Source organism: Sarcophilus harrisii, chromosome 1 (genome assembly GCF_902635505.1).
Source record: "Sarcophilus harrisii chromosome 1, mSarHar1.11, whole genome shotgun sequence".
In the NCBI taxonomy this organism is placed as follows: domain Eukaryota; kingdom Metazoa; phylum Chordata; class Mammalia; order Dasyuromorphia; family Dasyuridae; genus Sarcophilus; species Sarcophilus harrisii.
In genome coordinates, this window is record NC_045426.1 from 604,672,818 (window position 1) to 604,686,508 (window position 13,691).

The 13,691-nt window shown below is 37.5% G+C and overlaps 1 protein-coding gene across 2 annotated transcripts in view; it reads right to left on the reverse strand.

The window, feature by feature from the left end:
* SAMD12 (sterile alpha motif domain containing 12) overlaps positions 1-13,432 on the reverse strand; it is a 479,641-nt gene extending 466,209 nt beyond the window's left edge. The window contains exon 1 of one of the 2 annotated variants that reach the window (XM_023496464.2): positions 13,282-13,431. In XM_023496464.2, coding sequence (XP_023352232.1) covers positions 13,282-13,294 — 13 coding nt within the window. In that variant the 5' untranslated portion in view covers positions 13,295-13,431. Of the gene's footprint in view, positions 1-13,281 lie in introns of both variants that reach the window. The other variant, XM_023496463.2, reaches the window with a different exon arrangement.
* Positions 13,433-13,691: the final 259 nt, after the last annotated feature.

A 13,691-nucleotide genomic window follows, 5' to 3' on the forward strand; every position in this document is an offset into this window, starting at 1 on the left:
CTCTGTCAACACCTGAATTTCCTGTCATTCCATCTACCCTCCTTATTTTCCCAACCCAGACTTGTGTCCTGGCTTCATTTTCCTGCCTTGACCTTGCGGTTAATCAGTTCTTTTTTGCTATGCTCTTGAATTTCTTGCACCCTAGTCCAAAGAAGACAAGAAAAGCTAACTATCTATTGCTCCCATCAGCCATCATCTTTGCTCTTAATTCAGTCACAGTTAAACACTGATGGAAGTCACATAATTATTAACTGAACTAACTTCAAATTTACCTTGTTTAATTCTTCACTCCTGCACATCAATTATTTTTACTCTTTACTGATTCCAATCTGTCTTGTCAGTACTCAAGCCATTTAAACTGTTCCCATCTTCCACTCTTTCTATAGGGGACTTTATCTTCTACTTTATTGGAAAACAAACAAACAAACAACAAACAACAACAACAACAAAACCCTAACTTTATATAGCACTTTGAAGTTTGTTTTACACATATTATTTCATTTGATTTTCAAAACAACCCTGTAATATAGTTGCTTTTATTATCCCCATTTTCCAGATAAGGAAAATGAGGTTAATTTAACCACAAAAAATGTATGCAAGTAGAGAGGATAATTAGTTTTCCCTTCTACATCACAGGGGTTAGGGGCACCGCATTTCCTCCCCCTCCATCAATCTCTTCCCCTCCCCACACCATGATTTAGAAACTCCCATAAAAATTCTCTAGCCTCCCTTTATATTAGTTCCTTTTTCATCATGATTCTACACCTAAAATATTCTCAATATCCTCCTCAATTCTCTGCAGTTTCAGAAAATAGATGGCTCTTCTCTTTCCTAAAATAATCCTTCTACTTGTGCCTCAATTCCATCTCCTATCCTCCTATGTCTTTCACATCTCAATCTTTTTCATTTCCTCTTTCTAATTTTTAGTCTCTCTCCCTGATTCTTTAAAATATTCCAAGATGTTCCTCATTCTTAAGAAGTATTTATTTAATCTTACGGTCTGCTCAAGCTATTGCTTAATCTCTCTCCCCCATCACAGTCAAACTCCTAAGGCAAAAAAGTTGCCTATGCTTGACTTCCTCCATTCTCCTCTTCAATCCATTCCTCAATCCTTTGAAATGTAGCTTTCTTTTCCACCATTAATTAAATTAAAGCCTCCCTCTAGAGTCATTGAAAATCTATTTACAGCAAAATAACTCTCAATAATCACTCTTGTACTCTTAGCAATATTCCATACTGTGCAATCCACTTCTTTTAAACCACCTACTTATCCTTGGGGAAATCTCCACCCTAAAGGCCTGTTTTCCTGATAGGTGATTCCTTTGCCCAAGGCATTGTTTCAGGATAGACTCCAGACATTCTCACACCCCCTCCCCGAACTCAATTCACCCTCCCCAACACTTTTCTTCCTCCTCACCTGTATACCCTTCCCTTCGTCCTCCAATTTTTCAGCTCCCATTTACTTGAGGGTTAAGATTGTATTATTTACCATTTTTTATACTCACACTGTTAAACATAATTCTTCCTTCCTTAGTTATGCCCACTCCTAGTTCTCCCACTACCTGCCTAAACAATGTTTCTCAGGGTGCTTTGTTGGATTTTCATGCCACATCCAGCCTTCCATTCGGAATTACACCAAAATGCCCTTTCTGGACCCCCTTTTCGTCACTATGATATTTTTGTTGGTGTTCTTGTCAGTAAGTTCTACTTGTTCTATGTATCTGATACTCAAATCTTTACATACATTCCTGCATCCAACTCCTGACCCTATCTGAAGTTTTCTTGGCAAAGATATTGCTGGGACTTGCCATTTCCTTCTCCTGGTCATTTTACAGATGAGGAAACTAAGTTAAATACCTATTAAGTGTATTGCTCAGGATTAAACATTCAGTAAGTGCCTGAAGCTGCATTTGAACTCATGAAGATGAGTCTTTCTGATTACATATTTACATTTATTATATTTTTATTTTTATTTATAGAATTCATTATATAATTATGATTCATTATATAAATTTTATTTATGTTTATATTATATATTATAATTTATATAATTCATTAAGTTTTGCATAGCACTTAATATATGTTAGCTCATTTGATCCTCACAACGCTATAAGGTAGGGTTATCATTATTATTATTATTAAACCCATTATACAGAAAAGGCTGAAAGAAGTCACATAATTTGCCCAGGGTTCCTCAGCAGTTAGTGTCTGAGGCAAGATTCAAACTCAGATCTTCTGATTCCAAATCCCACATTGTGTTGTTTTTACTTGCCACTTATTTGCCTCATTGTGTTTCCAAGCAATCTTTACAGAGGAATTACATATTATTTCCCTTCCCATATGCTAGCTTAATTGGCCTACTTGCTACAAGGCTATTCCATCAATATGAGCTATCGTTCTAGGATACCTTAGCTCCTTCAAGCTCTCATGCTATATTCTGTAAGAAGCCCTTAGTGAACTTTTCACCTGTTAGGTTTCTCACATTACCCTTGCTTCCAACATTATTTTTTAATCTGAATGAATTTACATATTGTCACCTACTTCACCTCCACCACCAATAGAATTTATGATTCTTGAGGACAAAGACTATTTTGATTTTTTTGTCTTTCTGTCTGAACTCCAAGCCCAGTGCTTGGCACTAAGTAGGGGTCAAATAAATATTTGATGAATTTAATTGCTCCATTTTCTCTTTTCCAAACTATATACTCTTCAGATAGTCAATGTACCTTCTAAAATGTGTCACACATATTGAGATATAATCTACCAGGTATGGATACAATGATACCATTGCCTCCTTTGTTCTGACCATGCCATATAAGACAGTATTAATTAGCTTATCTGGCTGCCACATCATGTTGCCAACTTATGCTGAGCTTTCCTGGCATTCTTTGAAGAGTTCATGATTTCAGGGATATGAGGACTTACCACCCCCAAAACAGCTTACCTCTCCCTCCTTCAGTGAATAGTTAGTTCTTTATGAATGGCCATGGTCAAAAGGAAAACCATTTTTCTGGCAAGAATCTCTCCTAACTTAGCTAGACAAGTTCTTTGACAGATACAATCCATCAGCATGCATTACTCAGAGCCTTTCCAAGATTAGTAGTTCATATTAAACCTTGCAATATCTTGGCAAAGCAGGAATTGCTTCTGCCTTACAAGGAAAGTGGGGATTTAGTTAGTGATTGCTTCCTAAGGATCTGACTCATGTTGAGCTGTATTAACCAATATATCTGCTATTCCACCCAGCTTCATTTGTTGTGCAAGTTTGCTTAAGAATGGATCTCAAGGTTGGCTACTTTTTTTTTTTTTTACTTATTTTGAATATGTTTTTATAATCATTTGATTCCATTTTTCTTTACTCCGTCATTGTGACTAATACCCATCATCTTAACCCACATCCCTTGTAATTAATGTCATACATTTCAACATAAGTTTTCAGGACTAATTGATGTCTCTAATACAATGGTATATATTTCTGTTCTTAGATTATGCCCAATTTTAATTAATTGGATTTTAAAAAATAAGCACAGGTTGTCCTTTTAAAAGTCTTAGTACACTTAAAAAAGTTTTATGGACCCTGCTTTGTGGAAAACTCAAGGAATACCAAATCAAATAGAAACTGGTTTTGCCTAGAGGGGATTTACAATTCCTCCACAGGAAAATAACATGATTATAGATTAAAATTAGAGTAGGCTTTAGAAACAATCTAAAGCAATACTTTTAAAAAATTCATTTTTTTAAACTAAATTGTTTTTGAAAGTTAGAGGCATTTTTATTCCCCCATGGTGATACACTTAATAAGTGACAAGAGTGACATCTGAACCCAGTGTTTAAGACTTTAAGTTCTAGCACTCTCTCCACTAAGACCATGCTGTCCCTCCAAGATAAACAGAAACTTCCAAACTTTTAAAGCAAAGGATCTCTAGCTAATGAATTAAACACAGCACTGCTCAAATTAGATGAAAGAAACAGATGAACTACGTGATACTATCTTAAATTCATCTAAGGCTAGAAAAAAACCAGATAGATATCTTTTCCTTAGCATCAACAAGATTTCAAAAATCCTGAAACAAAATTGCAATTTAATTCAAATTCTTCAAGAAAGGGAAGTTCCTTATCATCCTTGGAAGTATGTACCAATGTCTTCTAGAGACAGGAGGTCCAAATGTTCACTGCTATCCAAGTCAGCACTAAATCTATTCTTGTTCCCTTGATTTCATTCTAAGTCTCTTTCCAAATGTCCCATATACATGATGTATAATGACAAATGGCATGCATGTATATATGCATATATTATATATACACACACACAAATTTACACATAGTATTCATGTTTATTTGGCTAGTTGTCCTTTGTTTTTGAATAGCATCAAAATGACTTTACCATGTTATAATAAAGTTATAGTGTGTCTGTATCAAAGATCAGTATGAGCTTGGAATGTTCTAACACAGTTTGGGCACAAATAGTCCATGTGAACATTTTGGGTGAGTTCTCCAAATTTATCCACCTCATGTTTCTTTTGAGAGTTTCAATTCTGCTTTGCTCATAGAATTCCTTCTTTGATGTAAGTATGCCATATTGAATGGTCCTGTGCCAGAATCTCTCATGTCATGCAATCCATTCCAAAAATCTTCAGAGAGACATTGAGAGTATCCTTGCAAAGCTTCTTCTGACCTCTATGTGAGTACATGTAAGAACATGGTATATGTACCATTATTTCTTTAGGAATTCTGGGAGGTTTTACAGATATTATTATCTCCACTTTACAGATATCAATAAGTACCTATTATGTATCAGACACAATGACATAAGGACAAAAAATAAGAGAGTCCCTGCCCTGGGGGAGCTTACTTTGTGAAATATAATCTGGAACACAAATGAGAAGCAAAGGAAATGTAACTACCTTGGGGCCATACAACTAGTATGCTTCAGAGAAAAGTGTGGTGATCTTCCCAGATACCACTTACTACTGGAAAAACTTCTTTAAAGATCTGCATCTCTCCCCACCCCCACTAATTCCACCTATACTGTAATATTCATATTTCCTTTTTCTAATGCTTGAATTTATATTTTTCTGTTGACCTGAGTTATCTTCCCTTTTAGAACACAAACTTACTGAGAAAGAACTATGTTTTATAAAAGGGTTTCCAAACCCTGGTTGAGTATTGAGCAATGTACACTGTGTGTGTTGAGTACATTCTTGTCAAATAGCTAAAGATAAAGACATCTTCCATTATTATGAAAGAATAGCAGAGCAATAGTAGAGGAGGAAAGGGATAGCACACACATCCCCACCCACCCACCCATCCAACTCACAACTGAAGTATCCTCTTAAGGCCTTTTTCTATTAGCAGATCTTTAAAGAGAGGATCTCTTCAAATGGCTGCTCTGCCTGCACTGGCTTTCACTTGTAGAAGTGGGCTGTACAGGAATCATCCTGCACCCACACTTTAGAAAAATCAGACTAAATATAGCCAGGTTTGCTTTCATCTCCACGCTGCACAAGTAAGGAGGGTGTCACTACTGCATTACACACCAGAACATGATGGGAAAGCCAGTGTGGATAACAATTAAGCTTCAGCATTGGCACCTGTAGTTTCACAAAGGCAGCCTCCAGATGGGAAGAAGTGTAGCCTTAGGAAGAGGTTAGGTAGTACAAATCTGGAATTGATAGAAGGTATCAAGGGTGATTTTCAGAGCTCATCTCTAAAAGACTAAGGAAGAATTTTTTTTAAAAGAATGTGTCTTTAATGTGTAAGAACAACCATAAAAAGGTCAAAGAGAAAACATGCCTTTTCCCCCTAAGCAGAAATGAATAGGTAACTTCACAAATAGCTTAAAATTTACATTCTAATCAACTTTTTTTTTAAATTATGGAATAAATAAGCATTTTCAAAACAGTACAATAAAAAGTACAAAAAAACAAATCTAACATATTCCTTTTAAATATACAACAAAATTATCATATACATTCTTAGTTGCCATTCTGGGATGTCTCCTCCAGAATAAAGAAGTCAATCAAAAAAAGTGAGTAAATAGTTCTCTTCAGCTAAACACAATTCCCCAAGTGATAACTCTTTAATAAGAGAAGGCTTTTGCTCCAAATTGTGTGTTCTTATCAATCAATGGCTTCCTTTTACATCAATAATCAAGAGAGTTTGGCTTGTGTTATGGTTTTAAGAATGACCCACTTTAATCTACAATGGAGTTTTCCAATGGAGTTGGAGAAGGAAAGAATTTCAGAGATCATCTAATCTGACCCCCTCCTTTCTTTCACTCAAGAATTTCTCCAGAACTCTTTACATTCAGCTTCTAAAGAGAAGATCCACTGATTAATTTAACAAATATTTATTATGCATCTATTAAGTGCTTAATCACAGTTCTAGTTGCTGAAGAAGATACAAAATTAAGAATTAATTAACACACTTTCAGTCATTTCACAGGAGCTTACAATTTAATGGAAGGGCAAGATAAAAACACAGATAACTAGAATACATAAATACTACAAAATAAGCACATTAAAGAGGTGTAAAAACAAGGTACTATATTTGGTTGGGTGGAGGTAGAAATCAGAGAAGACCTTTGAGTTGGGCTTTGAAAAGATTAGTAGAAATTCCAAAGATAGAGAAAGATTTAAATAGAATACTAAATGAGTCTCCTCCTTCCTATTAATAAGTGGTCCTTTCATTAGACCCCAAAGAAAAGACCCCACTATATCAGTGGTTATTTTCTTGGTTTCAAGATGTCTTCTACATCTCCCCAAAGTCTTTTGCTAAGGTTGAGGGAAAGGTGAACATGTATAGAATATCTTACAGAATTTCACTGCCCCCCCCCCAATATATTGATTGGCTGATTTTTTAACCTCTTTCTCTTTCTTTAAAAAACAAACTACTACAACAACTAAACACCTTTATTATAAGGCATGACTCTCAGATTCTCAGAGAGGACATAGGAGGAAGTTATAAGAGGAAAGCTAGGCAGTTTTAAAATATTATTAAAATTTTGTTAATTTGTTAAATTGTTAAAAATTATTGTTAAAAAGTGATTATTTTAATGACTCGTTTTCTGAGCTTGTACAAAAACAAGTTTTTGTGAATATAACTAAGTGTTACTATGGGGCAGGCAGAGGGGAGAAGATGGCAGAGAATCTGTAGTTATATATATACTTTCAAGATGGGATGCACATGAGGTACTGCTGTTCAGGATGCCTCATTATCTAATTCAAAAGGAGATTTTGCCTTGGGATAGGAGGACAGCACCTGTTCTTTAATTTTCCAAATCCAGCTACAAAGCCTATGAACCAAACTTTTTTTTTGCCTATTATTTTATTTCCAAATTTGGAGTAACTAGACCCATTATATGATAAGAATAGTTTTGTTATCGCCTAGAATTGGCAGGTTTCATTTTCTTTCGAGACTTTTCTATAGCATCCCTTACCACCAGTCTACACAATCCATTCTTTTTCTTGGCCCAAAGAGTTTCACAATCATTCCTCTCCATTCAAAGCTTCTTAGAACTTAGTTCTCTTCTTTTTTTTAACTGGGATATTTAATATCTAAATATATTATTTCATCAAATTACTGCTATATTAGGACATTATACTACAATAAATATTGACTATATCAGTGGTTGTTTTCTTGATTTCAAGCCACTCAAAAGCAACTAACTTCATGCAGAAAAAACCAAGTGGATGAAAAATGTCTATTGCTTATATTTATATGATGTAGTTACACAACTATAGGTTGACCATCTCCATCTCTATTTATATATCAGTATAGCTGCACAAATGGATACCGAGTTGGGCCTAAATTAAACAGGGATTAGACAGTCTTCAGGAAAATTTCCTTAACAATCTCCAAATTCTTCCATAAATGAAGGCACAAATTTCACAAAACACTATAAAGTCCAAGGAATTAAAAGCAAGTCACATAGAGGGCAATTGAGAGATGCACAGTAGGTATGAACAGGCTACAACATAATAAATAAAAGATCTCAAAGAAGATCAGGAGTAAAAAATGTCACTGAAGAAATGGAAAATCAAAAAAGAAGAGCAAGGAATAACAGATACTTAGCTCAACTGCTACACTGGGATGCTTGAAATGTGAGAAATCTCACAGTACATGTGGTAGATCCTTTGGCATGAAATTATGGGAAAATAATTCCTATCAATTCCTATCCCAGAATCGAAAAAATGGACAGACATGAGGAATATTATCTATATCATTTCAAGACTCACTCAAATCAATGTAATCACTAATCTATTTGAGAATTGAATTATTTTTTACTTTTTTGTATCATACTTATTTGTATATATGTAGTTTTTCTTTCCTCTCCCCTCCCTCCATTAAGAAGAAAAGATGTGTCCTTTGTATATCTATATCAAGAATGCCTTGCACATCGTGTTTTATAAATGTCTAGTGAATTGAACAATTTGATCCCACAACTAGACCATAATATGGGGGAGAGGAGAAGAGCATGTTTCAGGGAGTCTTACTCATATTTAAATCTTCCACAATGCTCAACATAGTATATGTAGGCTTTTAATATTTCTAGATTTTGTGGTTCCTACTTGTCATAGCTCACTCTTCTTTTTTTCATCCTAATTCTGGAAAAGTCTGATGTTAATACAGCACTGGATTCAATATTTACTTAGGTTCAAATTAAAAAGTAATAATTATTCCCAGTTACAAATGAAGAAACTGTATCTCAGAAAGGTTGAGGGAGTTGTCCAGAATCTAATAGCTAGAAAGCCTCTTGGGCAGGATTTAAACCCACATACATTCTGTTTTTACCCTGAACTCTATTCATATAAATCATTTCTTATGCAAAGAAATACAAGAAGACTTATATAAACTGACATAAAGTAGACAACACGATGATTTTTTTAAAATACCCATTATTATTATATAAATGGAAAGAACAATAATAATAAAAAAACCTAATTCTATGTAATTATAAGGATTAAACTTGGTCCCTCTACACACTCACACACAGAAAAAAATAAAGAGGAAAAATGTTCTCCTTTCTTTGAAAAGGTGGAGTATTATGGGTATATATATCATTCATACATCTATCATTCCTGGTTGATGTGTGGTTACTACCTTTGTACCTCTTTTCTTGTAAGAGATGTCTTTGAATGTGGCAGGAAAGAGTAGTATATTGGAAAATAAAAGTGATAATAAGATAAAACCACAAAAATACATATTTGTGAAATTTTCTCTTGAAATATTTCAATCTCCATAATTTTTTTTACATTTTAAATTGTCTTGGCAACCCTTTTTTTCTATACGTCCAATATTTTTATGCATTCTGAAGTTATACTCTACTTCAAATTATTGTATCCATAAGAGTTTTTTTACATCTAAAAGCTATACTTTAGGAATTTGGGGGGGAGAGGTTCTCCAAGATGGTAATTGTCTATATGAGAAATTTCCATGTGGAAACTGAGGCAGATAGATATAACTCATCTGTACTTGAGAGTCTTAGACAATTGCTTGCCACACTGTGAAGTTAAAAGATTTACCCAGGTTTATACAGTAAATGTGGAATAGGTAGAACCTAGGTTTTCCAGATGCCATTGACAATTCCCTGCTTTGTCTCTTCTAGAAAACAAGAACAAAATACTAATATAAGAAACAAATGTACTGCTTTCCTTTCTTTACTTCAAATCTCTCAAATGCCACTTAAATGAAAATGAAAACAGAAGAAACCCCAAACTAAAACTTGGCTGACCAATGACAGGGATGAAATTAAATGAAACTCTTAATGGCTCTTTTTAAAAAGCCCTCCTAGTTTCTTTTAAGTATGCTTTGGTCCAGTTTCTTATTTGGGTAAAATCTTCAATAAGAGAAAAATTAAACTCTAAGAAGAGAATGAACAATTCTACATATTTTTATATTATATTTATACTCATACACATACACACATACATACACAAATCTACTGGCTTTAATATGTCAATGAGTTCTAATATGTCAATAAGTTTGTGACTTGACAGTCTCTGAGAGTAACTATGGTCCCATATTTCTTCACCCTTTGATCAACCTGACAATAACCCTCTCCAAACTGAGAAAGACTGGTGTTACCAGACCTATGCTACCCTAGATTTTCCAACTTGATAAGAAGGCACAGGCATTCTTTGAGTGTCCAACATTACTTACAAGTGAAGATGAAACACAGAGTACGTCTGTAGTGGGGGAAAGGGCATCAACATTAGAGCCAGAGTATCTCAGTTCAAATCCCACTGATGTGACCTTAGATAAAAGTCATTTAACCTCCTTCATCTTGAGTTCTCTATCTGCAAAATGAGGAGGTGAAGCTAGAACTAGAATAACATGTAACTGGGAAATGTTTAGCACAATACATAAAAAAATCAACAGATTAATTTGTAGTTTTCTAAATCACTATGTTCCTTCAAGGATCTGTTTCAATTTGAGTTTGACTCCATTGAACTAGTCTTATAGATTCCTTCTTACATTTACATTCTTTTCTTTCTCATACACACAAAGCAAATAGTAAAGAGCTGATGCCTCAAAACCAACAGGATCTGGGTTCGATTCCTTTTTCTGACACATACTAACCATGTAATCCTTAGAAAGTCACTTAACTTATTGGTGTTCGAGTAACAAAAAAAAATGGAAGAGGAAGTGCAAACTTTCATTGGCACTAGGTAACTCTCAGAAAAAATGTAAGAGGTGTCAACTTTCATTCCCTCTTCCCAGAATCAATTTGAGGTGGTAACCCTGCTAGACAGTAAAGGACATCCCCAGGAGCTAGAGAGGATGACCCAGAATTCATCTGAGAATTCCCTCGAAATGAAAAATCCTAAATTTAATAAATCTAACCTTCATATTATTCCAACCACTGACACCAATAGCAGCTGAGAGAACTGCACTTCATTTGAATGGCTTTGCATTTCTTGCTGTCCAATCTTCAGGACTTCAAGAGAGTCTGGGCCCCCATTTGAAGTATGTAATTTTCAATGTGATTAGAGAATTCAGAGTTACTTTCATGATCCCATGAGGTGTAAGATAGGGGGTGGGAGGGAAGGAGAGATTGTCTGCCTGCCTCAAGTCTTTCTCCACTCCAATTCACTCTCCATTCAGCCACTAAAGTGATTTTCCTAAAGTGTAGATCTAATCATGTCATCCTCCTACTCAGTAAATCAGCAGTTACTCCCTATTGCTTCCAGGATAAAACATAAAATGCTCTGTTTGGCATTCAAAGACTTTCAAAACTTCAACTCTTCTACCTTCTGTGGCTTCTTTCACCTTCCATCATAAACTGGATTCTCCACTTGTTCCATAAACAAGACACTCCATCTCTGGCTTCTAAAGGTTATCTCTGGCTAGCCCCATAATTGGAATGCCCTCCCTCCTCCACTCTCCCTGGTTTTCTTTAAAGCCTAACTAAAATCCCTTCTTTTCCTGGAAGGCTTTTTCATCACATCTTAATTCAACCATTTTCCCTCTGTTAATTATGACCCTAGTTATACTGCATATAGTTTGCTTTATATATATATATATATATATATATATATATATATATATATATATATATATATATATATATATATATATTTGTTTTCATGTTATCTTCCCCATTAGATTGTAAGTTCCTTGAAGGCAGGGATGGTTTTTTGGTCTCTTTGTATCCCCAATACTTAGCATAGTGCCTGACACATGGTAGCACTTAGTAAATATTAATTTATTAAATAACAGAAATACGGATACACACATATGTATTTAAAAATTTCATTAAGGTAGTAATTTGTAACAATGGATGGCTATTAAATTGCAAATAAATGTTTCCTGCTCAAAAGGTTGACAAGTAGGAGGTAAGCACCTAGCTGCAATAAGAACCCTTAGGAGGACAAAGTTAATGTTTAAGTTGGACACCCATTCTTCTTCCTTTTCATTCCCAAAGAAAGAGATCCTCAGAGACTGATTCTTGTCTCTTGCCCACAAGGAATAGCCTCATTTCCCGATGGCACTGCGCCCAGTTCTGCTGCTGGGGTGTTGCCTTCTCTCTTGCCCTTGATGCCTGCTGGAAAAGGCTTTGGATCCGTGCCACCCTTATATACCATAAGTAATTCTCTATACATGAGAACGTGAATGCTACCTTTAGTCATTATCGCTCAATCATTTCCGGACAGGCTTGACTCATCATACAATTTGGCGTCATAAATATTAGTGGGTTTCACCATTACTCCCTCATTTCTGCTATGGGAATTTCCTATTCAGAGCACCGGATTTGGAGTCAAAAAGACCTGTTTGCGGAACTTCACAGCGCTAGGACCGAAGTTCTAAAACTGACTCTGCTCCTTACTAGTTTTGAGACCTTGACCGAGTCACTCCAGGCCTCAATTGTACTGGATACGCTCTAAGGGGCTTTCTATTCTCCATCTAAGTTCCTATGAGCCCGAGACTTGTACCCTAGATGTTCCCATCCCTAACTATATCTCCAACCAGGACGCCCAGGGATGCTGTAATTTGCAGATATAATTGCCTAACAAAACTCGGAAACTGGGTATGGGAGATCCCAATGGCAAAAGGAAAAAGAGATGGAATCACAACCCTCCGCACCCCGCCACCATCCAGAGAATTCAAGGAGTTTCCCCCTCGCCCCCCACCCTGCACGAATTCCTTTCGCATAAACTTTCCCAAGCTCCCAAGTGCGGCTGCGGATCCAGGAGACAGGTGTAGTGACACCTCTCCACCCCCAGCCCAGGCGCCGCAGCTGCTCCTGCGCGCCCAGCTCCGAGCCCGGCGTCGGAGGGAGGGGTTTCCAGCCCAATCGCAATCAGAGATCCCGAACACTGGGGGGATGACGCACCTGGCAAGGGTCCCCCTCCCCACGTGGGGGCATGAAAAAGGCTCATCACCCCCCCGCCGGCCGGCCAGGGGAGGCTGGAGGCGGCCAAGGAGATCCGTGAGGAGGCTGGCACCTCGGGCCGGGTCTCTGGAGCTTCCCTCCAATTCCCGGTGTAACCATTTGCATAATGGGATTTTTATCCTCTCCCCACCTCCAGACCTTAATTCCTTTGCACACCCTCGCCCCTTTGGGCCACCTCTCCCAGTGCCTTCTCCCGGATGGCCCAGGTGAGGAGCAGGAGGCGGCAGAAGCCCATTCCCTCCCCCTCCCCTTCCTTCCCGTCTCATCCCTCTCCCTTCCCCCTACGGTCCCCTCAATCCTCATTAGTGGGTACATCGGGGGGTGCGTGTCGATGCAGCTGCTGTTGCTGCTGCTGCAGCGGGAAATAGGACTTAGATGTCTCTTACCTTCCACAGCCATTCTCTCAGTGTTTGCCTAACGTATGCATAATTCGCCTGGCCTGGGTACTTCTTCTGCCCAGGACTCCCCACCCCCCCCCACTTCACTTGCTCTCGCTTATAAATTCTGCGCTCATCTGCAACCAAGATCAACCTGCAGCCCTCACGCAAACTGGAGGAGCCGACTCCCTGCACGAGCCGGGCAGTCTGGGAAATGTAGTCTCCCTTCCCCCTCTCTCAGCCCCAGCACATGCCCCCGGAATCCCCCTCTGAGGCGCTATCGCAACGCCCCTTCGCCCTCTCCAAAGGCAGCTCAGGGTGCCCACCTGGCGAGGCAGTGAAGCGCATCCCCAGGAGCAGGAGAGGAGGACCGGGAGCCCCGGGCTGGGATCGGAACTACAGTTCCCGAAATGCAAAGC